This window comes from Haemaphysalis longicornis, unplaced genomic scaffold (assembly GCF_048455015.1).
Source record: "Haemaphysalis longicornis isolate Haplotype H1 unplaced genomic scaffold, Haemaphysalis longicornis Haplotype H1 scaffold_1, whole genome shotgun sequence".
NCBI classification, from domain to species: domain Eukaryota; kingdom Metazoa; phylum Arthropoda; class Arachnida; order Ixodida; family Ixodidae; genus Haemaphysalis; species Haemaphysalis longicornis.
In genome coordinates this window covers 415,673,485-415,701,283 of record NW_027526203.1, presented here as the reverse complement: position 1 = coordinate 415,701,283, position 27,799 = coordinate 415,673,485, and the positions used below count along the sequence as shown (strand labels likewise).

The 27,799-nt window shown below is 47.6% G+C and overlaps 1 protein-coding gene across 1 annotated transcript in view; it reads right to left on the bottom strand.

The window, feature by feature from the left end:
* LOC144155589 (uncharacterized) overlaps positions 1–27,799 on the bottom strand; it is a 509,077-nt gene that overhangs the window by 252,758 nt on the left and 228,520 nt on the right. The window contains exon 3 of the mRNA XM_077687126.1: positions 21,947–22,157. Coding sequence (XP_077543252.1) covers positions 21,947–22,157 — 211 coding nt within the window. The remainder of the gene's footprint in view (positions 1–21,946; positions 22,158–27,799) is intronic.

Below are 27,799 nucleotides of genomic sequence, written 5' to 3'. Positions count from 1 at the left end.
TTGTAGTGATGAGTTTGTGGGGAGCGCCTTGGCACGACACCTTCTGGCCTAGAGGGTGTTGCTGGAGCCCCCTCGCCATGGGCTCCCTTCCCTTCCCTCCCTCGCCTTCCGTGCGGCCACCGGGCCGCAAGACTTGGAGACGTCGGCGCCCGAGGGATGGCGCTGGCGGACACGGGGCAGAAGCAGCGATGGGGAGGAGCGGGCGGTTGAAGAAGGAATCGCGCGCGGGGGACTGGGACTCGGGACGCAGAGTGTGGTGATGGTGTCTGTGTGTATGCCCGGACGGGCGACAGCGTGGTGGAGAATGTAAGTAAAGAGTTCTTTCACGCAACCGCAGTGTGCCTCATTCCTTGGCATGCCGTAGAGAGCACGTCCACAAGTTGCAGATAACATTTCAGTGGTGTGATCGTTGAACTCTGCTCGGAATAAAACGCCACTGCTGCACCTGTAACCACAGGAGAGCACAGATAGTCGCATGGGCCCATATCTATTAGGTACCGGGACCATCAAAAGCCGACACGCATTGAAATATCTGTAATATCCGCAACTGCACCTATTAGCATTGCTTCCAGCCACGTAGCCATCTTCAGCGAATTTTTTTGGCGCCACGGGCAGCGTAGTGTAATTTCCGCGCGACTCATATTAAAGTCGAAAGGGCCCAGGCTTTCCACGCTTTGGAGGACAGCGCAGCATTTATGACTGCGGCAGCCTTGTCTCAAGACTCGCAAGAACAGGAAGCCATCTGGGACAGAGTGACACATGAGATGCATTATTAGTGAATACTTTGTGTTTATCTAGCCTCCGGGAAGCGTAAAGTTCACAAGGCGATGGTCAACAAAACTGACTCGCTATTGAGAATTTGAGCGAAAGCCTGTGCGCATATTATACGGGTACGCTTGAGATAAAAGCCGTAAACACGGCCACGATGATTACCCCATGGACGGAAACGCTTGGTAAACAAAGAATACTGTGGTGGGAAAGGGGTTAGGGGATGCTGAGGGACCAAGCACAGATGACATAAACAATGAAAATTAAAAACGAAACAAATGAACAAAAACCACAAAAAGAATAAGGAAATCGAATTTGAAAAAAAAAAACACATAGAGGTGAAAAGTAAAAAAATAAGTTATAAGGGCTAAGAAAAAAATGAAGAGAGAGTAACGCGTATATACAAAAGAGATAAAAAATATTAATGAAGTGTGTGAGCTTAGAAAGGAGATGAATAAATTTGCTGCTGGGCTAGCTCGTCCGTGGCACACAAAAAATGTAGGCGCGGAATAAAACAGCGCACAAGAGAAGGCAAGAGAAGGGAGGGACGGGACTGGCGCTAGACCTGTCCTTGTCTCTCCCGCGTACTGTTTTACTCCTCGCTAACATGTCTTTGCATATTTTAGAAATGGAAGCAGTACATTAAAAGAGGCTTATTAATAATCAATGCATAGATACTCCTTATTCATATATTGCAAGTAGATTGAGAGCGAGCGACGAATTACAGAGTTCATTACGTCCACCGAATCTGCGTTCAGCAAATATTCGCCAGGAATTCCAAGGCAGCCCACTCCTCCTTTTGCTCAGCTCAAGCGTTCCCTGTGCAGGAAGTAAGGTGACCGCTCTTTCAAGGGAGTAATTGGAAATGAGAAGGGCCCTTTTATTAAAATTTCCGAGGACATCAAAGACCATTCAGTGGTCGAATTAAACTAGCTGGCTCCCCCCCTCCTCGGTGTTCGGTCACCGTTCAGGTGCGCTTCCGATGGGCATCAACAAAGCCCACACATTCTATTGACCCGACTTGGCTGACCCTAGATTCTTCTTCTAAGGAGCAGCAAGCACAAGTGAATACATTAAAAAAATTACTACAACAGAGTTTAGCATTCGAGGAATGAAGAACTGCAATCTGTTATGAAGCACTGTTGGTTCTAAATAAGTTTTCTCCCTTTTTCTCCTGGTTAAGGTTAGGTAAGGTCAGTTTGTTAAGGGGCAAGTATCAAGGTATCTACGCATGCAACGCTGCACCTTCAACACATGATCTATACGATAAATAACGCCTTTAGGTAGAACCGGCGGATCATAATACTTGACTTGAAACCAGAAGACATCGCTGGGCACTCTTTGGCGGTGCGTGCAGGGTCACAGGCATGCAGCCTTCTCCAGACAGGATGGCGTTCCTTCTCCGGGGAACAACACAATGTACACTAGATATACCTTACACTGGCCGGTTAACCAATTTCCCAACCACCCGAACGGTGGGTTCGTACACTGGCAGTCCCGCTACATGTATCGTGAGGAGGAGTGTGTCGGTAACTGAAACCGGCGTGGGGCCAGCAGACAGACCCAGTAGAAGGGATAAGCAACAGTTTCGGCAGCGCGGGGACACGCCCCCTCCGCTTGCTCACTCAGGAGGCTCTGACTTCAAAAGCTTGCTACTGGGCCGTGCGTTTCGCCAAATGTACTATGGGCTCGTCCTCAGGCGACCAAACAAGGTCGCAAAATCACGAATTACGAGTGGTGGGAGACCGTGCTGCTCAGCTCCGACCCAGACATCCAATTCTGGGCCCTCTAGTTCGCTGAAAACGCCGCCACGGCCCAGGCACTGGTGGCTGCCGTTTAGGGAGGAGAACTGGTCCTCCTTACAAACACCCAGCCAAAAAATAAAGTTCTCTCTCTCCCTCTTTCTCTCTCGAACTTAACCAATTGGCAGCAGAAGCAGTTAGAGGTTTACATCGCGAATGTCAACGTACACTGACGGGCCTTCCAGACATTCGAGGTTGGAAGAGTTGTACCTGCTCTAACTGTTTCCCTCTGCAAGCCTTTACCGCCAATTGCATCACTCATCATAGTCGGTGATAAACCGCTACTATCGGTGACAAACCGCTACTACAAACCGCCACGCCTACTAAAATTGGATGTGGGACATCTTAATCGAAAAGCTGCTGCCAGACAAGGTCAGCGTCGGTTACGAGAGCAGGCACCGTAAATCTCCACGGTGCTATCCAACGGCTTACCCAGGGACCGTACCTGCTGATACAGATGGTTTGCACTGGAGCGGCGCTTACGGAGGATATCATCGTAAAGTTCTGCAAATAAGTCTGAAAGTGGCCGCCCATCCGTCTGTAGACGACGGAAAACCGGACTGTAGTCTGCATTACGCGCACTACCGGCGTCACAGCAACAATAGAAAACGTGCTATGGGACTGCTGCGGCCTGAAAGGTAAATGAATAGAATACCTGGACGGAGGTATCCACAACACGAAGAGATCCTTCCCACCCCCCACCCCTTCCCCGAAACCGCAAACCTTGAATTACCCCGATTCCAGCCCTTTGGAGCCTATATGGAACTGCTATTGCAATTACACGCGTGTGCGCACTGATTGGTCTGCCAAGGCCACATAATCTGCTATAAGCTTCTCCGGCCTCAATCTATAGAGACATATTCAATGACAACAAGACTTGCTGCTCTGCGGCCTGCGTTGAAATGTATTCTTAAGCAGGCATACTGTCTGTGCATGCAGGGTAATTTCAGTGGCCTTGGGGGATTTCAATGTATCATTTTATTTCTGCCCGGGGAAGGGGAACCTGCACATCCCCACTACAAGAGTTGATTGATTGATTCTGGGGTTTAACGCGCCGACGCAACGCAGGCGATGAGGCGCGCCGTAGTGGAGGGCTCCGGATTAATTTTGACCACCTGGGGATCTTTATCGTGCACCGAAATCTCGTACACACGGGCGTTTTTGCTTTTCGCCTCCATCAGAAAAGCGGCCGCCGCGGCCGGGAATCGAACCCGCGACCTTGTGCTCAGCAGCGCAACGCCTTAGCCACTGAGCCACCGCGGCGGGTCCACTACAAGAGTGCTACGTGGCGTAGCGCTACAGTGGCTTGTTGCTCACTGTGGTGTGGCTAGAAACATACACCGACACTACAGCCCTCGCCACCCTTGGCCAATGATGTACTGTCGAGCGGATTCCAGTGACCCGGCGAGATTCGGTGTGGCTTCCATGTTCTGTGGCATATCGGTTGCAACACGGTGCATGTATATAGACTAATGCAACAACTAATGCAACATGAAACACTACCTATACAGCCTCTGTGCGAACTGGGCTGTCCGTAAAGACATTGAACATGTGAGGTGCATTTTTCTTCTTCCGCGACACCATGGCTTTCTATAAGGACGATATTGAATCTTATAAACTACGCGTTTTAAAATCGGAGATGCTCTCGGACAATAGCGGTCAGCAGCCTCTGGGGCACGCGCCACAGGATCCCCGGTGTCCTTTGTCAGTGACTGTGGTTGTGACTGAATTCTGTGAATACTTTCACTCCTGCGTGTGTGTGCGGGGTTGTATGACGGTGAAGTGTTCCTGTGTGCACAGCGACTAATTCCCTCTTTTCCATCACCACCTGGAGTAGCAAGCAACGCCGCAGCTTCCAGGCTAAGGTGACCTACACATTTACGTTTTTTGAGCCCACTCCCATACCATATAAACCAAAATATTGCTTGTTACTTTTAAGACATTTAGGTCTTCCCATTTTTCCTCTAATGTTATTCCGCAGCGGCAATCCTAATTCAGTGCTTATTCACCGTAATGACGCAATAAACCGTTTGTTCTTAATTTCTTTGTGAGCGATTGAAATGCTCGCAGTAACCTTGAGAATGCATTTGTCTAATTCTAGTGTCTCGTCCAGCCGTTTCGAGTCAAAACGGCCCTTTCTCGGTCTCCGAGATTGTACCCGTTTATGACTCCTAAATTTGTAAAAGCAGAAGCTATCTCCGAGACGGACATTTCATGCTGTGGACAGACTTGCTGAAAACAAGGCGGAGGAGCTGAGTGTGGCGTACAAGAAAAGGTTCTCGTACCGCTTTCAAAAGAGAAAATATCAGCGGGATAGAGGCATGACGACTCAAGTCGACTATATTAGAGGAAAGGAAAAGAAAGCCGACCATCTTGCCTAAAATACGTAATGCAGGAATAGTTTCAGGAACAGCGGTCGTAATGCTTTGTTTGCCCCGCATCTGTGCAACCAAACCAAAACAGGATGCACAATCCCATCTCACAAGCATACCAGTTATGTTGCGCAGTGTAACGGGAGGGAAGTCCAATACATGTCTTCGAGATAAGAGATAAGAGATATGGTTCGGGATAAGAAAGGTAGGTAAGTTTACAGCCTTCCGTTGCGCACGCGTGCAGCAACATGGCAGCTACATTGACGTCGATGCAAACTATCTATAGATATTAGGCCTAAAAGGGCGTTCAAAAGATTGAAAATACTTTTTACGTTAAATGAACCAACACGCAAACATATAAAAACCAATGGGCTCCTGTCGAGAAAAAATGGTTATCTCGACAGATAACAACAGTTATCTGCCCCTCAGTATCCCTCCATATAGCCGTGACAAGTATACGTAGAAAACTTTTAAAGCCGAAGCAGCCCTCTCTTTTATCACCTGATTAACACTCCCTTGCATTGATAGCAGCGTGCGTATCCTAAAGGATAAAGGGAAATACATGATGGCAGGAACAACAATGAGTAAATGGTTTATTGGAATGCCGTTATATAGGCAAACGCGTATTAAGCGGCAACTGCACTGCGTGTGTTTGCGCTGTCGTGATACGGACGGCCAAATAGCCCATGCCCGATTCAATTTTAATGCCGTGTAGAAACCCTGGCTCTACACCTGGCCGGCCTCTCGGCCTTTCTGTTTCCTTTTTTCCTACTTCTTTAAGCCGACCGTTGTCACGACCCAGAGTGCATATGTACACAACCAAGTATTGCCAATGAAAGCTAATAGCGTTATTCGAAAGAAGGCAGGCTGAGCCCATCTCCGGTGGCTGTTGATGTGATGCGATTAGCATATCCCGGTTGTGGGGCATATTTGTGTTGACGAACTTAATTCACTTACCCCCCTCCCTCCCTCACTTTCGGCGAAAGGTCAAAGTGCGGCTTTTGCGCGCTCTGGGAGCGTAGGGGAAAATGGTTTGACAGATGTATACGGGCAGACCAGCACCTGAATGAAGTAGCCCAAGAATTCTAATCTCGCTAAAAAAAGAAATCTGTCCATTTATCGAAGCTTGTCCCCGTCTTCCGTGGACTGTGTGCCACGTGCATTATCTGTTGTTTACATAAAGAACCAGGCGGGCATAAAAGACGTCGGAGCAGCCCTTGCAAGATGGTCTTGTGCCAGACGACGCAGTGATTGGCGAATGTAGCGCGCCTAAGCGACCCTGGTTTTTGTTCCGAAAATACGTTCATGCACGGGCGAAGTGACGAGGGGAAGTGGGCTGAAAAGAGTAAGCGATCGCCATTCCAAGAGCCCAAACAGCGTCCGTCGTCGCGGAGTGCACAAGGTCAGGGGAGGGAGGCCGCCGCGGTCACCACTCCCGCTGATGAGTTCGGCGCAGGTCGGCGGCGGCGACCACGTTCCACGGCGCGCTCGCGCCCTAATTTACGACCCTCGCCGCGTGCGCACGCCTAAGGGCAGCCAGAAGTCCCGTTAAAAAATCGCCGCGCGAATCGCTGTCCCCCGTCCAGCTGGTCAAGGCTCGCGCCGTGGAGGCCCAAGAAGATCCCCGCCCGCATACCCCCCGAAAGTGCGTCCGTGATTTCATGCACGCAGATTCTCATGCCGACGCTTTAGGAATCCGGTGCAATGGGGTTCGGGAAAAAGGCCTCACTCGCCGATGGCGGCGGCTCGCGCGATGCGCGGCGAGAGCTGCGCCAAGATGGCGTCAGTCCAACTGGGCCCGCAATTTTTGCTTGGCCACCTACAGTTTGGGCCAGAAACCTGGGATTTTCAGAGATTTGTGCGTGTCATATACTGTGGTGTGCCTGTCTACACACCGGATGTTTCGATGTAACTGCGCTCACTACCATTCGCAGAAGCGCAGAAAAAAAAATTATTCAGACGAACTGTGGACGCTTGTTACAGCAATAAAGCTATAGAAATTCCTAGAATTGTCTACTAATGCATAGCAATTTTTACGCCACTTCCTTTCGCCAACTTTACGTTTCCTTGGTGGCATGTCAACCCATGCAACGCCATTCCTTCGTTTTTGTTTTTTAGTTATTCGCGTGAGGTCGCTGAATTTGATACTGCCTTGTGGTTAGGTTAGTTCATTATCAGATTTTTTTTTTATTTTTGGCAATTTTTTTAATTAATCGCGTGAGAACGGTGGATTAGGTACTCCTTCGCGATTTAGTTAATTCATTTTGGGCGTTTATATTTAATATTGCTCTTAGTTCGATATGACGGGCGATGGTTGTCAAGTATCGCCGTCAGTAGCCAGATTGCCATATTTGGCTATCAATGGCCAAAATTGGCGACTTTTCGTTTGTTTGGTTATATTACTTTCTTTATTTTTTATACAATGATATGCAGTCACATAACTATGACAATTAATTGTCCTAACTTGGACAATTCCGCATTTTTCGCGCAGATCCAAGGCATTGTATTGCTCACGTCGGAGTACTCGGCAAAGAACGATTACAATTGCAAGCATGCCTCAGACCACCATAGTTGGCGTTCTTGAAATGGTTACAGCCCATTGAAGCGTACTCGTAACTTTTTACCAATTCACTGAGCTTCCCCTTCTGAACTGAGGCACGTATAAAGTATTCATAACCAGGCCGGAACGCGAGTTCAAGCGGCGGAAGTTTTGTTGACAACAAATATTCAAATATTTGAGCGACCAGAAATTGTGTCATTGCCCCCCCACACACTTGGATGACATCAATTCATCATGTACACGGCATTATTTTAGCGCTCATAATTACGTAATGCTGCGGGTTGGCATTACTCGTATGCTGTTTATTTTAATGTCTGAGAATGCTTAGAAATTTTTACACGCGACCCGACACGGCCCAGAAAATGCCGTCATCGCTGGCATCACTGTATTCCCTAAACAAAAAATAGTTTTAACAGCGTTTTTGAAGAGAGCTGTATACGTGCGTATTATGCATGTACTTCGTGGTTTCGAGCGTTCACATTTGGGCAGTGCTAGCACACTTGCGTGTCGACTTTTTGAAAAAAAAAAAAAAAAAGGAACACCGGTGAAATATGTACCATTGATCTCATAGAGACACACTGCTACCTGGCAAGTGTGACGAACATGTCGCTTAAAGGAGTTCGACTGAGTGATTATGGGGTTTAAAGCGCCGACGCTACACAGGCGACGAGACGCCCCGTAGTTGAGGGCTCCGGATTAATTTTGACCACCTGGGGATCTTTAACGTGCTCCGAAATCTCGAACACACGGGCGCTTTCGTTTTTCGCCTCCATCAGAAAAGCGGCCGCGGCGGCCGGGAATCGAACCCGCGTCCTTGGGCTCAGCACCAGAAAGCCTTAGCCACTGAGCCACCGCGGCGGGTGCTTAAAAAAGTTCACCGGGGACCCTCGCATAAGGAAGTCGGTCTTAGAGACCCTGATGCTTTACTCTACGATTTTGAAAGGGGACAAGATGTGCACAAAGGAAACCATTCGTTGAAAAAGAAAAAGGCAAGACGAACACGCTAAAATCAAGACGCACCCTAAGGACAGGCAAACACGGTGCCATTTGACGCACGCAGAGAGGAAAGCGCCGCCTTTCTCGCCACTTCATCTGCTTCTTGATCAGCGCTGCTGTTTTTCCCTCGGACGCAAAATGTGCAAATCAGCCTGTTTGCTTCCGCCAATTCAATGATGGGAACTGTCCCCGTTCGCCCACTTGATGGAGCTGATCAAAAACACTTTATAAGACATCCCTTTTCCCGGCCGCCCACGCTCACTGCGGGCTGACGTCACATCAAAGGATAGAAAAGAAAGAACATAAAATCTGGGGGAGAGCGCTTGACGTTTTTATGGCGCGATTCCCACAAACCTGCTTTCGGCGAAGCCGACCTAGTTCCACAAAACTACCCTCCGCCCCAGCAAAATTGTGGCGGGCATAAAGCTGACGCCTTAAATACAACGCGCCTCTGCTCGGCTACGTGAAAGCGTACGCTAGCGGATTAGAAATCGCGCTCACGTTTATGATTTGCCTTTAGGAGGAAAAGAACCCATTTCATTCCCTCGCGAATAACACAGTTGGCTAATAATGCAGCTAATCAGCTCAGCGAGACCGCACGGAATTGGGCTTGATAATGCGTGCACTATACAATCGTGCCTTACTCGCTGCTTGCCGACGGGGAGCCGTTGTGGGGGTACTAACGTGTCGCCCGTAGCTGACCGAAATGACTTCAACAGCTTGCTATTGTCCAATATTGCGGATGCACCTTCTGCCCGGAAAGTAAAGGGCATATTTTCGATGCAATAGCATAGTCTGAATTTGAGTGCATTCAAGTGCCTGCAATAGAAAGAAAAGCTTCTCATGAGTCACCAAGCCTAGGAAAATTTCGAACTGCGGCAATCTTTCCCTTAGTGGCTCCCGAAATCAATCAGACATCCGGCACTTCTCTGAATACTGTTCTCTATGGCCAGTATGCTATTCTTAATCGTAGCCCGGAGCTCACATCGTAAAATAGCTGATTGGTTTCAACGCGGATAATTGTGAACGTTTGGGCAATGTAAATGAAAGTGCGCTTACTTATATGCTGTTATTCCTGGTCGTTTTATATGCATCTCAACTGTTGGTAGCGATGGGTAACTATAGATGCCCGTCCGTCCGTCCGTGCGCCCATTCATCGATCCGTCCATCCGTCAATCCGTACATCCATCTATCTGTCTGTGTTTATGTATGTATGTATGTATGTATGTATGTATGTATGTATGTATGTATGTATGTATGTATGTATGTATGTATGTATGTATGTATGTATGTATGTATGTATGTATGTATGTATGTATGTATGTATGTATGTATGTATGTATGTATGTATGTATGTATGTATGTATGTATGTATGTATGACCGAAATAATGGTTGGCAGTCAAGAAAACCTCGGAAAGCAAAGGGGAGAATGTGGTAGGTCATCGAAACAGAAAGAATCTGGAAAGACAGAAAGAAAGTGGAGGAAAAATGCCCGCCGGGTGGGATTGTTTTCCTCCACTTTCTGTCTTTCCAAATTCTTATCTGTTTCAATGACCTACCACATTCTCCCCTTTGCTTTCCGAGGTTTTTTTGACTGCCAACCATTATTTCGGTCTTATTTCAACGAGCCCCTCATTTCCTATTCTGATTCGCTGTATGTATGTATGTATGTATGTATGTATGTATGTATGTATGTATGTATGTATGTATGTATGTATGTATGTATGTATGTATGTATGTATGCATGTATGTATGTATGCATGCATGCATGCATGTATGTATGTATGTATGTATGTATGTATGTATGTATGTATGTATGTATGTATGTATGTATGTATGTACGTACGTATGTGTGTATGTACGTATATATGTCTGTATGTATGTATATATACTTTAAATACTTTAAAAAGCAGAGAAACAAGCTGACCAAAAAACTGAGATGCGCGCAAAGAGTATCACTTTTCTATGCTGAACGTTGAACCCGGTAGACATGATTTACTATGGTCTCGACTGAACCATCTACTGCACCGCGGCAGTTCTCTCGCCGCACCTTCGAAATTACAAGTTAATGGTCAAGAACTATCCGGAAAGGACTTAGCAGATGCATTTAACTCTTTGATTCGTGGGACTGCCACGTGGAGTGGAATGTCAGACGCCTTAGAGTACATGAGTACTCCCAATAGCGATTCTATATTTTTGCGACCTACACAGCTCACGAAATAATGTCTGTAATCCATAATCTCAAAAACACTATATGCCGCATTATTGATGATTTCCAGGTGCGGCCTCTGAAATACGTCCCTGATATCGTAGCGCCAGCTCTCGCCAACATATTCAACACATGTATCACAACAGCAGTCTTCCCGGAAAGAACGCAGGTGGGAAAGGTAACTGTTATATATAAAAAAGGCGATCGAAATGATTTGGGAAACTATAGGCCAGTTTCTGTATTACCAGTGCTCTCAAAAGTCCTCGAAAAGCTTTTGCCCAAGCGGTTATCCGAATTCATTGAGAAATACGAACTGCTTACGTCCCATGAATTTGGCTTCACTAAAAACAAATTCACTGAACTGGCCCTTGTTACTCAAAAAGACTTTATTCTTGAACAATTCGAAAAAAGTTTATAACGCTTGGTGTATTTGTCGATTTTTCAAAGGCTTTCGACTCTGTAGATCATAGTATCTTGTTACAAAAATTAGAACAATACGGCATTCGCGGTACAGCCTTGCAATTAATACAGTCATATTTATCCCATAGATAGCAAGTTGTTAAGCTGACTAGTGCCTGTTCTGCAGTTAAACCTATTCTCGCTGGTGTACTTAACGGCAGCATACTGGGACCTCTCCTTTTTAATCTGTACCTTAACGATATTGTAAAGAATTAACCGTGACGCGAGATTTATTATTTATGCAGATGATGCTAGCATCTTCTTTTCAGGAAAAAATATCTCGAATGTATTATCCGCATGTAACGACACCATGACAGTGCTAGAAAAATGGGCAGCATCAAACTTCATGCGTATCAATCAACAGAAGACTAAAGCTGTTATTTTTCGGCCAATAAACAAGGTCATCGCAGCACATCAAGCCATAGTACTGAACTCCTGTAATGTAGATATTGTCGAGAGCTTCAAGTGTCGTGGCGTAATATTTTCTTCCAATATGTCCTGGGACGAACATATAAGCTTTCTCACGACGAAGTTAGCTTCAATCGCTGGTATGGTAGGCCGATGAAAACATTTGCGGCCAACGCGAACTAAATTGCTTCTTTATAACTCGCTTTTTTTCTCTTATCTTAAAGGGGCACTGACACAAAATTTTGAAGGCGAGATAACTTCGGAGATAGATTGGTGGGAATACATATACATCATCTGCAAAATATCAGCGGCGAATACAGCCTACAACATATTTAAAATCAATTTTAAAGTGTGCGAAACGCAACCGAGCAGCCAGCAGAGGACCACGCGCAATCGACATCCCGAAGATATTGTGTAAATAAACAACATCCAAACACGCCACGAGTTTGTGTTTGCCGCTTCCGCACTGCCGGCGTTTTTCGCCGGCTCGCCCGGCTCGCCGCTCCAATCGGAGGGCCGGAGGGCGGAGCTTCTGCTCTCGAGAACGAACGACCCGATCGTTGGCGGCGGAGGCGCCGTGATTTCGTCAGCTCATCGGGCAGCTGGCCGCGACCAAAGTTCTACAGCGATTCCAGGCACTCTGTTTCTATTACTGTTTATTACCATTGGATGCGAAAACGCGCCGGAGGCACGAAAAGCCCACTGAGCTAGCCGCACGGTCGCTGTGCAGGCGGCGCCCACGGCCGCGAAGTGGCCCAGGCCGGCGCAGGTAGCTCGAGTGATAGCTTGTTACCGCTGCACGAAATTGTCCCAAGTCCCGACCATGGTGGCTTAAATGAGAAAGGAGTTAATGATGCGATGGCGGGTTGCATTAAAAATTGTCATCTGCACCGCTTACGAGAGCGGCACTCAAATATCCGCCGCAGTGCTAAGCCGAACACATCTGTAGGCGGACCTGTAGGCAGACCGGCCGGCTGCTCCCAGCGCGCGTCTTGCCACCCACCGTCTCGAGCGTCGCGCGTCGTTCTTTAGCCGCGGTAGCATTTGCACTCGCAGCGACTTCGTCACATCCACGGTCGCTTTTTAATTAAGCGCCTCACGAGATCAGTACGTGGGGGCATTCGCAGAAACTGCCGTCCATGCGGATTCGACGGTGCTACGGCGGCTCTGCTCCGTGATATCCCTCCGACGGTCACGTGATCAGCTTTGTTCACACAAAATCCACAAAATCCATCGTTTCGCGGCACTCGCTGAAACCGAAGCTGCGACTGGCCGCATTGAAAATGCCTCTAATTAAACAACCGTCGCACGCTGAAGCAAATGAGGTTTCTACAGGTTATAAGTAGGTCACTAGCTACTTATCGCAACAAAAAAAGCAAGATGCAAAATTTTTGTGTCAGCGCCCCTTTAACTATTGTCAACTCGTAGGGGGAGCTTCAGCACCCTCTAGTTTGCAGTGCATTTATATCCTGCACAAAAAAAAATTATTCGACATGGCTAAAACGCATCATACTGATCCCACACTGCTCAACTATTCCACAATGACAGAATAATCAGTATTCACGACTTATATAAATACTGACTGAGCGTGAAGTTCAAAACAGAGATAAGACACGACCCGAATGCTTTACAAGACCTTGCAACTTCTTTGAACAGTTTGAGGCCCTCCTTTATCTGTGATTTCTTGCTATGCTGCGTTTTCTATTGTCACTGGAACTTGTTTTATTGTTGTTGTTGTTTTTTCTTCTTCTCCCAAGAGATGGAGAGGGTTTTATTTTCTTCCAGTGTGTTCAGTTCATTTATAGTGCCACTTACATGCTCTGTACCGATGTGCAACTGTGGTGCTGCGCCGAACAAAATAAATCAGGGGCTGTGGGCTGGTCAAGCTGCCTTTGAGCAGCTTTTTTCACGCCGCCCTCCCATCTACCATGTATGATGGCAAATAAACATGATTTGATTTGATATATGTATGTATGTATGTATGTATGTATGTATGTATGTATGTATGTATGTATGTATGCATGCATGCATGCATGTATGTATGTATGTATGTATGTATGTATGTATGCATGCATGTATGTATGTATGTATGTATGTATGTATGTATGTATGTATGTATGTATGTATGTATGTATGTATGTATGTATGTATGTATGTATGTATGTATGTATGTATGTATGTATGTATGTATAATGTATGTATGTGTGTGTCTCTTCTTAACATTACGATTAACCTTTCTTTGTACAGTTCCTGAAGCCTTCTTCGAAGGCATTGTCCCGCATCGCTAAGAAGTCTTCATCATTCACAAATCTCAAGTGGCTCAAATATACCTCATTTACTCGTCTCCAGTCTCCCAATTAACCTCCTGAAATACCCGCTCTATAAATACTTTAAATAATTTCGATGAGATGGTGAGTCGTCGGACGCTCTCCTAGTGGGGAAATTCCCGCTTATCTTACGAAGGGTTTTTGTGCCCGTACATTCCTTCTATATGTCCTCCAGGAGCTCTACGTTCGTCTCCTCTACTCTCCGTTCTCTCAAGGGTTCCAACACGGCGGCGGTGTTTATGGAATGAAATACTTTTTCGTAGTCCATAAATTCCACCGAAAAAGGTTCGTTATAGTCAAAAATTTCTCCAATACCAGGATATTCTACACACACGCACGTGCTCGTGCACGCGCGTACACGCACACACACGTACACACACAAACGCGCGCACACACACGCTCGCAAGCCGGCATAACTTGCACACAGAGAGATAAATACGCTCCAAACACATCAACATATCCAGAGCGAAACCAGGCTTCCAGTCCTAATTTTTTAGTTTTTTGTATAAAAATGTTTGCAGTCGGGGACAACGAATGCGCGCTATAGCTGGTTGCTAGAATCGCGAAGCTAAATACAACGCAGCACAACGTTACGAGGAAAGGGTGAGCTTGACGTTATGTTTGTATAAGAAGTCGATAATAATAAGAACGAGAAATCCTGAATCCTCGATTCACGCGGGCTTGTTCCCAATGTTATTTTCTGTTTGAACCTACAAGCTGGAAGAAAGGCTTGGTTTGAAGTGGTTGTTAAAGCTACGATTGCGGTTATAATGCGGATTCCAAGCAAATATTAACGTGAAGCTGAGGCGTCTATTTTATAAAGGTATCTATTAAGGGTTAGTTCGGCTAAATCCCGCGCTGCGCCAACAGAAAACTAATGTGGCCTGCGAAGTCATCATAACGGTTGAAGAAGCAAGTGCTTGTCGCTCATTTTACGCGCGCCGAATGAAATGAGAGGGAAATGTACGTCCACTGTCCACAGTACGTCCACTGAATGATGCCAGTAGTTCAATGCAGTGGAGACCGGGCGCTATAGTCTTAAAAAGCGACCACAAAACTACACATAAAATTTTATGTCGTGCGTGGAGTCGTCGGGACGCATTTAAAGGCCGTAGAAAAAAATCGTTGTTTCTCAGCAATAAATAAATTCACTGAAATATTTGCCATTTCACAAAAGTACTTTTCAGGATTTCTTGCAAAAATCGCTAGAGGAACAAGAGTTGGGGAAAGTCAGCCCACTTTGATAGCTTCCACACCCCTGAAGGCTTTCTTACAGGTGAACGAACCACGGGTGACCTGTCCAGGCTACCTTCAATTAGCAGAGTTGGGTTGGTGGTATCAGGTATCAGTGATCCATAACTTGGTGTAGACCAAAAAAAAAATGGCCGCCATCCCGCCCTGCGAAAGTGCATGTCCAGCGAAGCTTTTGTAGACCACTACACATGCTGATAGGGGGGGGGGGGGGGGGGGGGGGATAGGAAGTGTTCCTGGTTGTCTCGGCGGGCTTATCACTTGCGCTCGGCTTCTCTGGCGGCACAGCCTGACGCATGCGCTCGCCCACGAATGACGTCAACCCCCCTTTTCGCGAGCAGCTGCAAACATAGTCATTACAGGAACACATAGGTGGGTCCCATTGTTCACAGGCGCCTTATCATGTATAGTGCGGTTTCGATGCTTGTTAAGTGGTTTTTTTAACTAATACTGAACTCTATGCTTTATGCCTGATTGCAAAGAAAGATTGCGTTTGGCTTCTCTGGTGGCACATGCTTGGTCCTGCCTAACCTGACGTATGCGCTAGGCATCTTGGGCGAGAACTGCTGGATTTTACCTGGGTTTTTTGTTTACGACAAGAAATTTTCGGACAAACGACATGCTAACGGCGTCGCTGTAAAAAAGAAAAAAAAAACCGGACCATCATTGAAAGGCGTGGCGGGCGCAAGCGCAAACTTCTAACTGAGCTTTATTGACAAAAGCACGAATTGACCCACACAAGGCGGGACATTATCCCTCACAAGATATACAACAAAAGAAACATAGCAATATAAAATTAGTACACAGAATGAATTGCAAAAGGATGCGTCGTCAAAAAAGGCAGCACAAGGAATCGACTACGGTGGAAGCCCCCGCCGTACAGATAGCCAATCTCCTTCTCAGATAACGGTCACCCAGGAGTGCTATCTCAGCCGCCTCTACAATTTCTCCTGTTTTCTGATTGGCGTGCTGAGCAATCCCGATTCGTTTTGTGCGCGAATTTCATATCGTTTTGCTTCTTTTGTTTTCTTTGTTGTGTATGATAATGTCCCGCCTTGTGTCAATGCAGGTCAGTTGCCAATACTTTGCCAATACAGGTCAGTTGGAAGTTGGCGCTTGTGCCCGTCAAGTCTTTCTGTGCTCGTCCGTTTTTTTGCGCTACGCGAAGTTTTGTGCCACGTTAAATTAGCTGCAGTCTTCGTCGAACTCCCACGGAAACTATAACCCAGGGTTCACAAAGAATTACCCACCCGAATTTTTAGCTAATCGACACGAGCGTTATGTATGAAACCTGTTCTGCACATTCCTTGCACTTTACTTTAAACCAATGCCGATTCACCGGAATTTCTCCTACAAGATGACGTGATTGATCGACAAAGTTTCACGTGTTCTTTTTTTTTTCACAATTTGTAGATATTCACCACTCTTCCCTGCCCTGAGGGAAAATTTTAAAACAATGTAAATACACTTACCCTGAAGCCGTCAACGATAGGAAAAAAGGGAATTTCAGCGGAATAATCTCGTCGTTAAATGAGCACCTTGTGTGCTGAACGATATCGATTACGCCCCTATGGAATGCATACGCCCTGTCCAGATCTCTGACGAGTCGATTTTCCGAGTGAGATATCCGATTGTTTCATTAAAGAGGCCTCACAAAAATACGCCGAACAAAGAGAAAAAGGTATGGGAATAACACGACGACGGTTTCTGGGACGGCAAATTGCAATTAAGATTAACACGCTTCAGAAATGGCAGAACGTGTCTCCCGAGGGCTCTGAGTCGGCGCCCTATTCCCGTATTCAGTGGCCGTTCTCGCGAATAAATTCTGTTTATGTTTACTTTTGGCATATTTCTTTACTCGCTCGAGCTTCCGCCGCGCGCAGTGAATAGCAGAAGGACCTGAACGTCCGGTAAAATATTCAGGAGCCCTTGTCTCTTCTGCGCCATTCATAATGCAAGCTTTAATTTCCCCCGCGTCATCTCACGCTGGTAGCCGTACACAAGGGGCTCTGCGAGCGGTGGCGTGTTACAACCCGATAGAGCCACTCGCGTGCCGACGTCGTCCTGCGTTGGCGTGAATACAGGAACGACGACACAACCGGAGTGCTGGCTGTTCCTTCCCCCGTTCCATATACTCGCTCTTTCTCGCGGCCTACGAACGCTTCGCTCCTGCTTGAACTGTACGCCAGTCTCGATGAGCTCAATAGAAAGAGATGCTGAAGTCCTGGACTTATCCGCGCCTTCCCTCGACGCCCTTGAATGCATGCGGGGTCACTCAACTACTACGCATTGCTATATAGCAACCGTAGGCGAATGGCGTGAAGGAACTGGCGCCGACGCGCTGGCTGCGGCACTGCATAGGTTCACTATACGCCACCAAGCCCAGCCATTCCCTAGAGGGGCCGAGTGGTTACGCCATGCCCTTCGCAGCTAAGCTGCTTGTATGGTGTTCGTTATGCGCCCGGGTACATTTTCGGCCAGTGACTTCATAAGCAAGAGTCGTGGCGGCTAAAATAGCTTTAGTAATTTCTACTAGTACTAAGTCATCCCTGGTTCTTGGGCGTCATGGGGACATTTATTTACAAAAACCAGGGAAGGACGCTGTCTCGGTCGTTGTCAAAACCACTGTTAAATTATAACCGACCTAGCGCCAGCGTATATCATGTGCGTTTCTACTTACACTAGTTCTTTCGAGCCTTATTTGATTAAGTTCTCAGCTGGGATTTGGGCTTAAAAAACACATCTTTCTCATATTTTTGTAATGCCTTGAACTCTCCGGGGAAATTAATTTGTCATTAGCGAAGTCATACTAGGTTTACGCGAAATTTAAAACAAACGAGAACAAAGCCCTTCTTGTTAAAGCTTGCTCGCGTGGTTTGGAAACTCATAACACAAGTTTGTCGTTTAATATACCGCACAAGCGTCAACTTACCTCCAAAACAAATTCAGACGCACGGAGGTAAAACAAAAGCTAAAACTGCATAAACTTTGACCGTTCCTCGGCAGCTTTGTGAGTAGCCATGCTGACGCAACCAGCCCGCCGTTTTGGGATTTCGTTGTGCTTTTCCTTTACTCATGCCCTACTTGGTGACTGCACTGTTTCGTCATAGGCTGCTGTATCGACAGGGAATGCTTTAAACGCAGTGCTGTCATTGTGGTGTTGTGTAACCGTGTTTGATACATGATGCACTGGTCACCGCTTTTAGAAGAGAGCAGTGAGGGGAAGGGTCCCCTTATACTTTCAGAGAGGGGGACGCGTGTGGCATTCCTATAAAGGCAGCCCCAAATCCAAAGCTGTAACAGATTCTACACAGCAACGTGTGCTGTGAGCCAACGATTTCACTTGAAGAAGAAACTATTTGAGCGAATGCAAACCTGTTGCAAGAAAATGGGCACTGCTTTTTCTCACACAAAACATAATTTTCTGTGAACAGGGAAAGCTCGCGTAAGTCTACTTCTCGACCTAATTGCTAGCAGCGAATTACTTTTGTTAGTTATTACATTATGCTAATCCACTGCATACGTCTATTGCTGTAGCCGAGGTACCATGACTATACTTGCGCGGGGAACGCCGGCGACGTACGTTCATGGCGCAAAGCTGACCACAACTACAAGCGAAAACGAAAAAGCAAAAACAACTGTTCATTAGGGGCTTTCTGCATGCGCAACTGCGTAAGTGCTTCATAAAAGCAAAATATTGTACAGTAGGTTTGGCTGTGCCGACCACGGAATATTATGCAAAATCAGCATACATTGCTGCTGACAAAGCGCTTCCGATACACCACTGCTACTGTGGGTGCTCTTCTGTGCCCCTCTATGGGTATGTAACCCTTTGGTAGGCTTCAAAGCACGCTCACATGATTCAAAGCACGGGCAAAGATCTCTCGTGGCGACCTTTCTATCACTTGCACTCTGGCAAATTAGTTGAATGATTCATTGATCGCTTGGATAATGCCCAGAATGCACAGCGGGCGGCAGTGCCCGTAGCAACGCACGCTGCGGAGTAGCATACATTCCGGCTTATAAAACGTTGTTCAACACTCCACTGCGGTTATGCGTGTTACTGTGTGCGTATGCATGTCTTCGCTAGAATAACAGCAGCCAGTGTCGGTTATGCGACGGAGCTTGGGCCTAAGCTTTCGCTTTGAGGTTTGCCGACGTCAACCGGTACCACAGCTTAAAGTATAGCGAGCACAATGAGTACTTTATTCAATGGCACCAGTTGACGACGTTAGACCTCAATGCGAAACCTTAGGCCTAACGTGCTATGTGTATGCTTAGGGTTCGATAACGTTTAAGTTGAGCCTTACGACATGCCAAGCAACGTTACACTCACAGAATGTCGAGCTGCGGGTACCGGTTGGCGACGTCGGGCCTCAGAGTATGACGTTAGGACTAAGGTCGGGTCTTCGCATACCCGCGTCGCCCCCTCCCTTTGCTGCATATTAACCTAAGTGCAAAAGAGTTATAAACGGAAATTAGGGGAAGGTTCACTGAGTAAATGACTTTCAGCATCTGCGGAATCGGCCGAGGCAGGCTAATAGTGCTTTCTCGCTAACGGAGCGGGATCGCTTTTTAATCGGTTTAGAAAGAGTGAGGGCGAGAATCGGATGTGAGGTAGCGTAAAAGGGAACCCGGTTGTGCGATTGTGCCTGATCGCAGCCAGGTATTGGAGAAGTGGTGAAGCAGTTAGGAGGTAATTCAAAGGATTTGGAATGTTAAGTGCAGCGTTTTTGGGAGCAGGAAGTTGTAAATTATTTTGTCTATTTTTTGGTGTGCGTGGGGAAAGGGGGGATTAAAGGCGGTTGAATGTGGTTCCTGGCCTTAAAAAAGAAAGTCTCATAAGAAGTGGCGTTATACCCGCCATTCCCTTAGTTCGCACCCCTTTAAAAACATCGCGATCAACACTTTTCTCATAGAGCCATAGGTATAACGTACTTGACCGTCATATAAATGGTGTGAAATTCAAGGCCGCGCGCTCCGATTTTTTTACAATATAAAAGCTGCCTCAAAATCGCTGGTATGAATACGCGTCCACACACGTATATGTCGGTGTTAACCACGAATTACTGACTGAGTGGCTTTCACGCCGGGAACCGAAACTGGTGCCAGTGAATTAGATACACTGCGTGTTAAGCCGCGCAAGCCCGACGAGACACTATCGGCCATAGACGTGCCATGGTACTGGATCTGCGCCGACACCATGTGCCGGCAGCAGTCTTGAATTTGGCACAAAATACCATAATCATGGCTCCGGTATCCTACTTGTACCTATTGCTGAAATTTAATATAGGACACCATAACGGCATTCTTGTTGTTATAGAGGCCACACGATCCATGGTCACACATGGTCACACATGGTCACACGATCATACATGGTCATACATGGTCATGGTCATACATGGTCATACATGGTCACACGATCCATGAGGGTACGTTAATACGTACCCTCATGGATTGTGTGACCATGTATCAAAGAGAAGTAGCCCAGACTTGTCGGCAAATATCGTAGTAATACTTCCAACATTGCTATATTCTGCTGGTTTTCTTTTAGCATATAGAATGGGAATATATTTATCCTGACAAGGAACAATAATACCTTTAAAGTTGCGATAATAACTCTGTTTCACTAACGCAGAAAAGCGTGTAGTTTACAGCCTGACGCACCTTTGATTAGGTCGTAGAACGTTTTTTTAGAGAGACGGGTGCTTGATACTAACCTTGAACACTGCCATTTTTCTTCCGAGCAAGCTGACCATACCATGGTTGAAAAGGTGCCCAGTTATGTCCTTATGCTTAGATATGAGCAAGTATACTGCTGTAACCTTATATACCTGTACGCCGGTAGGCACGTTTATTGGGGCTCAGTTCGCCCTTTCCACAGAAAAATGTAACCAGGCATATGTTACAAGGCTCTTGTCAACATTTTACTGTCGACCTTTTCTCTTTTTCCCCCTTCACTGCATCAGCGGTTTAAGCCCCAGAACGTTATAAAAAAACTTAAATGATCGCACGCTTTTATCATGCTAAAGCAGCCAGAAGTCAGAACATTCCCGCATTTCAGGAATGAAGGCCAAGTCGTACCTTACGAAGGTTGATTGATTGATTATGAGGTTTAACGCGCCAACACTACACAGGCGACGAGGCGCACCGTAGTGGAGGGCTCCGGATTAACTTCGATCCCATGGGGATCTTTAACGTGCGCCAAAATCTCCAACCCGCTGGCGTTTGCGCGTTTCGACTCCATCAGAAAAGGAACCGCGTCCTTGGGCTCAGAGCAGCACAACGCCTTAGCCCCTGATACCTTGCGAAAGTTTATTAATGGGGCAGGTGGCGGAGGATAGTCCTGATAGCTACTCTCTCTCTCTCTCTCTCTCTCTCTCTCTCTCTCTCTCTCTCTCTCTCTCTCTCTCTCTCTCTCTCTCTCTCTCTCTCTCTCTCTCTCTAATGCAGTCGCGTGGTTCGATTCCCTACAATGCCCTCGATTGAACAAATCATGCAACCAACAAAACAATTTCGGCGAATGACAGCGACGGGCATGCTACGTCTCAAAAATGCCATCTGTGCTGCAATACTGCGCAATGCAGAACGCCCCACTTGCATTGCGTGATGCCACAGCGCAGATCGCATTTTTGAGTCCAATCGTATGCTCGGCATCGTCATTCGCCAAAGTTTCATCGTGGCTGGCATGAATTGGTAAATCGAGGGCATGGTAGGGAAGCTGAACCCCGCGACTGCATTCGAGTGCACTGTGACAGAACGGGAAATCGAAGAGCTGCAGTAATGGCCTCACGTGAGCTGTGCCGACTCGTTGCGGGAATCCCTGGCGCTGCTCTGCGGCCTCCACTGAAGCAGCGGCTGGTCGGCCGCCGGGTTGAGCAGCGCGAAGCTGGCGTTGAGGCCGCACCGTCTGCTGTTCTTGGGCAACGCCACGAGGTCGCCCGGAGGTTGGGCGACCACTAGCACCGGCTTGCCCTCCAACTGCACGCCGGGTCGAGGCACCACTGCGAAAGGAACGGCAAGGGAGCTCAGGCCACGTTTTGAATGCATTTGCACGGAACATAAACTCGCAAATATGTCTGCACCTATACGCGAAAGCACAACTTTCCCCATGGCCGCTTTTGTGTTTTATTGCGTTCTATTGCACGCATCCAAAACACGCATCTGCCATGTTAAACGTAACATATCTGTAGTGATAAGGTAGTAAAAATATCCACATCCTTCCCGTTTAAAATATGTGTGTTTGTTTGAGGAGTATGCTTCCGGCCTATTCTCAGCTCCTGGGTGACATAAGAGGTGACAGATCAGAAGTGACAGATACCAAAACGTTTTATATGGGTATTTTCACTTCTGTGCGCATACCGCACAGAGGCCCAGGGGCCAAACAAACGGGGCTTTTATTAAAACCCCGAAATTACTGCAGTGTGACCGCTCAAGAAGACGTCGGTGGTGGTGGGGAAACATTTATTGAAGTCATTTGTTGATCGAATATTCTCGATGAGTGGGGTCCTCAGTCCAGGAATTCAATGGCGGACGCTCAATCAGCCATTGCTGGTCTTGCGGGGCAGTGCTGGACAGAGCAGCCTCCCAAGAAGAGAGGGTGGGGATGCGTATAGGGGTGATCCCGTCTGGTGGACGCGGTCACTCCCATACAGAGTGGTAGAGGGTGGGAGTTGGGCTCTTGCAAGCCGGGCAGTTGCTAGGGTATTGGGTGGGAAAGAAGAGGTGTTTGTGGTGTAAGTTTGGGAACGTGTGTGTCTGGAGCTGCCGCCATGACGTGGCGTCGGCGCGGGATAGGGAGTGGTGGGGTGGAGGTAGTGTTTTTCATTGTGTGCGGTAGTAGGCGAGCGTCAGGGTATGGTTGAGAGGTTCGTGGGATGGGATGATGGAAGCTGGTGCCTTGGAGTCACCCTGGATCTGTCTGTCCACTTCCTCTGACGCCCGGTGAGTCATTTCTCGGGCTAGCGCGTGTGCGTGCTCATTTCCAGGAAGGGAGGCATGGCCAGGGTTCCAGACGATAAGAATGAAGGGAAGCTTGAATGTATTTATAGGAGTGCCCAAGAATGTTGTTTGCTTGGATGGAGATGAGTCCAGAAGAATATGCACGGCAGGCGTCTTGGGAGTCTGATGTGATTGCCCAGGTATCGCCGTCGTCAGCTTCCCCGAGCCGGGCGGTGGTGATGTGGGACACAACCGCCTGCTATGGCCGCCTGCTCGGCCACCGTGATGGAATCTGCGCGTACAGAGCATGTTGTTTGGGCATTGCCAGCAATTGTAGAGGCCACTGCCAGTTTAGCGTTGAGGTTGGCTTGGTAACTGACTGCGTCGGCGTAAATCACGCGTGGGTCATGGCCGTATGGCGGGCTAGCGCTTCGCGGCGGCTGCCCTGATTGATCTCCGCGTGCATGTTCTTGGGGAGCGGGGCAACTTGCCAACGTGAACGAAGGACAGGGGCGAGAGCCACAGGGTTTGGTGGGAGAGGGGACGACGGCGTGGGGTATTCTAGGAGGGCGAGCACGTGACGACAGGTGGGGGTGGTGCTAAGGTGGATAAGCTGACCCAATTGAAGGAGACAGCACCGTGTGTCGTCGTTTCTTGTCCCGTCTTTTTGCGCTGTTTTTGAATTTCATTTACTATGCACCAACTATCCCAAACCATCGTTCTAAGGAGACGTTGTGTAGAAGTGTAGGGGGGAAGGCCCAAGGCAGGATTGATTCCCGTCCGTAAGGTTGTATTGGGGCGCTGGAGTTCGGAGCGGAGCAAATTGTGGAAGGTGACGGGGTAGGCGAGGCGCTTGATGGGTAAGGACCGAACAATGCGGAGGGTGTCTGTTTCCTTGAGGCCGGCGCGTCGTTTAGAGATGTGATGGATCACGTGTGCGATTTGCGCGGTTTGGGTTTTGAGGAGGTGAACTGTGTGCGTATCGCGGCCGTTTGACTGTAGGTGGATGCCTAGGACTCGAACTCGGGTGACGCAGGGGATCAAGTTATTGGCACCGGGTAAACGGAGATTTCTGGCTTGGTCGCATGCGGGGAGGTAACACAAGAAGCCCGCACTTCTCCACTGCGCAAGACAGGCCTCCCAGGGAGGCATAGTTCAGAACTAAATTTGCTGCCTCTTGCAGGGCGTCCTGTATCATCTGGCCGTCCGATCCGCGTGTTGCCCACATAGTTACATCGTCCGCGACATAGACTTGCCCGCCACTCTCGAAGCGAATATCGCTATGATGCCATTTATAAAGTGTGGTTAGAGATCACGTGCCCTGTCCCGCACGCGCAAAGAGGCCAATCCGTCATTCTTCCATATCCATAGATCGAAGGAAGGGGTCTTAAGGGGGTGAGGTGCACTACTATATTTACTCTCGGCTCCGCCGTTAGATGCGGCGAAGTTTACGCAAACATCGACGGGTTAGATAGGTTTGGGGAGTGCCGCTTATAAAACTTCCGCCGTATTAAAATGCAGTTTTGAGTACAGGGTATCGAACAGACTCCTCACAGCTTTTAAAGCAGCCGGTATAACCACTCGGTCACGAATTCCCCATGTTATGGCACTGAGACGGCGGAGTTTTTCATAAGCTTTAGGGGCCGTCTAGGTGGCAGAATACCCGTTTATATCCGCCTGTGCAATGCAGTACGTTAGCTGGTACCTACTACAACGAACAAGCCACGATTGACTGAAGGCAATGCAGCAACGAGAAAAATGACGTGCCGTCGCTGGCTAGATATATGTGTCAAGAAAAAAAAACTGCCCCAGGTCAATAGTCATACGTCCACGTTCCAGACGAAACGCATTCCAAGGATTAGCCAGGATCATCTAAGCGTCCCCGTGCATATCCATGTGCATGCGAAGGATTAGCTGAGAATGTATAGCGTTTTCGAACACCGCGTGATCTCTGCAGGGGGACGCGGGAAAATATTTATTCAGCCTCACTTACCCACTGAATGAAAGACAATAGAAAGGAAATGAGCAAATTAGATTTGTTTAGGCTCGCTTAAGTTGGCTTAGGTTTGATTCGATGAGGTTCGATGTTTACGCCCGGCGTTGGCCGCGTCAGAGACCTTTGGGTCCCCTTTTACCACACGTCACGGACATAATGCATCCTGCATTTATGTCCCGAAAAAAACATATTTGGTTTAATTTGATTTGATTTATGTTTAAATTGGACTAAGTTGCGTCAGGCTAGGTTAGTTTGCGTCGGAAAAGGCTTTTTTTAAGGTTTCGTGATTATGCGGAACAAAGTCGAAACAGGGTGTCCTCGCTTCTTTGCTTGCTCACTGGCTTAGTCGATTTTCGCATTTAATGAAGACCGAGTGCTGTTATTTCAGTTTTGTCTGGTGGAATTTGTGGTCAGGCGCAAAGCATTCAGACTTCTCCTGATATATTCTACTCACTTAGTGAATTTCGCATGAGTTTCAGTGTTAAGTTTTTTTTAAAACTTCGTGAAAAATACATCGACAACCTTTCGGGAAGTGCTCTCAGTTCCACAGGATATTTGGTTAAGTCCAAGTTAATATGCCCTTCCTGAGAGCCTTTATGACTTATACCGGTTGAATCCCACCCTAGCACGGAATTTCATCAGATCGATGGTGGAACCTTCGGGATGAAACATTTGTGAAATCGTGATGATGAACGTTTCTGATGAAATGGCTGGACCAAAATTAGGACATGGGGGACAAGCTGGATGTGACCTCATGTAGCAGCAGGTTTTGTCAACGCCCTTTTGAGGAACAAACGTACCGTGTAGTCGCATTATTCCCTAGAGTAAGCCTTAGCGAGCTCGCGAAATGCCACCGCACTAACTAATAAAAACCAAATGGCGGCAACAAATTAAAAAATTTCCACCAAGCGCGTTTTAAAGGTGACAAATCCCCCTGCCACCGCTTGCACGTGATAATGAGGCACATAAAATGACAAAAAATGCATTTATTTTTTTTTTTTGCCGTTCCCATATCGACACTGGGTTTCGCCTCACGGCGCCAGCCCAAGCGTGCCTCTCCGCCGCGGCCGCCGCCCATCGCATGGCCCTGGAGACCGCGCCAGACAAAACAGGCTGGCAAGCGCGCCTGCGATTGCTTCTCGCCCCGCGCTGGCGCTCTCCGGTCACGTACGACATCGTCACACGGCCCTCGGCAAGCGTCGCTTGGGGCCCGCCTGCTATCCAGAGCGGCTACCGGTCGCCGCTCGAGAAGACGAATAACCTGCGTCGGCCGAGGCCACGCACGGTCGGGACACGGATGCCCCCGACCACGTGCTGCTACTAGACGCGCCGCAGGGAAATCCCCAGGCGAAAAGCAGTAGCGACGACACCCGTCGCGACAGCCCTCAGTGCCTCTCGTGCACCACGGCTTTAGCTGAACAACTGCCTGTGGAGCAACGGAGATAAAATGTGGGGGAAGAGGCTGTATGAATGGCCATATATCTGGCGCCGTTAGTGCACGTATTCTGCAGCGACACCTAGCATGGTGGTATTCAAGGGCGGGAGTGGGACGAAAAGGACGGGCGCGACGTGCTCCAGAGTCACACTTATCTCGCACGGCACGACCACTGCTCGTGCACACCACGCCTGGAAGGAGGACAGTGCGAATACACGGGCAAAATGAGCTGCGTGCCAGGTCTTTGGAAACCGGTCCGCAAAGACCATACATTTGATTCCCTGTATGCGAGCTCGTATGCCGTAACGGTTATATTGTAATTAAACTAACGAAGTTTGAATACGATTCAGTTTTTATTACAGCGTTTGATTTTAGTTTCGTTTAATCACTCATTAAATGTTTGTATATGAGCGCGCGAATGTTGATACTTTCACTCACATCAGACATTAATATAAAAATGAATAAATAGTCATTTTAATGTCAGTGCAAATAAATGAAGCAAAAAAAGATCGAAAAGCTGCAAATAAAAAGCTTAAATAAGGTATAAACCTAAATTCCTGCATAACAAATCACATCTACATGGGCGTCGTGTTTGAAAAGTACGTGTTGTGAGATAAAATTCAATTTTTGTCCTTCTAACATGCTGAAAAATTTGTTTAGCACAATTAGGTTGCGATGTTCTGCAGTTCGATACTTCTTTGGCCCCCTTTTCTAAGATAGATAGAACAGAGTGATCCTAAACGACCTGTGGTACTCATTTTGCGTGCGTGTGTGCGTGTGCGCGTGTAGCGCATGTGCTTGCGTGTGTGCGTGCGTGCGTGTGTGTGTGTGTGTAGAGAGAGAGAGAGGGGGGCGGGGTTATCAAAAAGCGCTCATTTGCAAGTCGGCTAAGGAACAAGGAAATCGGCTCCACGGATGCACAATATATTCAATTAAGGTAATATAAAGGCATACGCATATAGTACGTAATAATACGATGCACGGATCTCTCATATGGTGTTTCCCTTGAGAAAAAAAAATGACTAGAGAGTGGCAGGTGAGGTCGCCTACATAAAGAAACGTTGTTAAATGGAATCACATTAAAAGAATAAAAATGGAGTCAGCCCTTATCCTTTTATTTTAGCGGGTAGCAACATGCACGTATCCGTCGCACAAAAGTTAGCCAAGAGAGAAATAAACCGCGAAGGTCATGTCATAATACCACGTACCGAGGGCCAGGCTTAACGGCGGGTGGCACGCCTGTAATGTGCGCCGTGGGACAGCTTCGAGGGGCG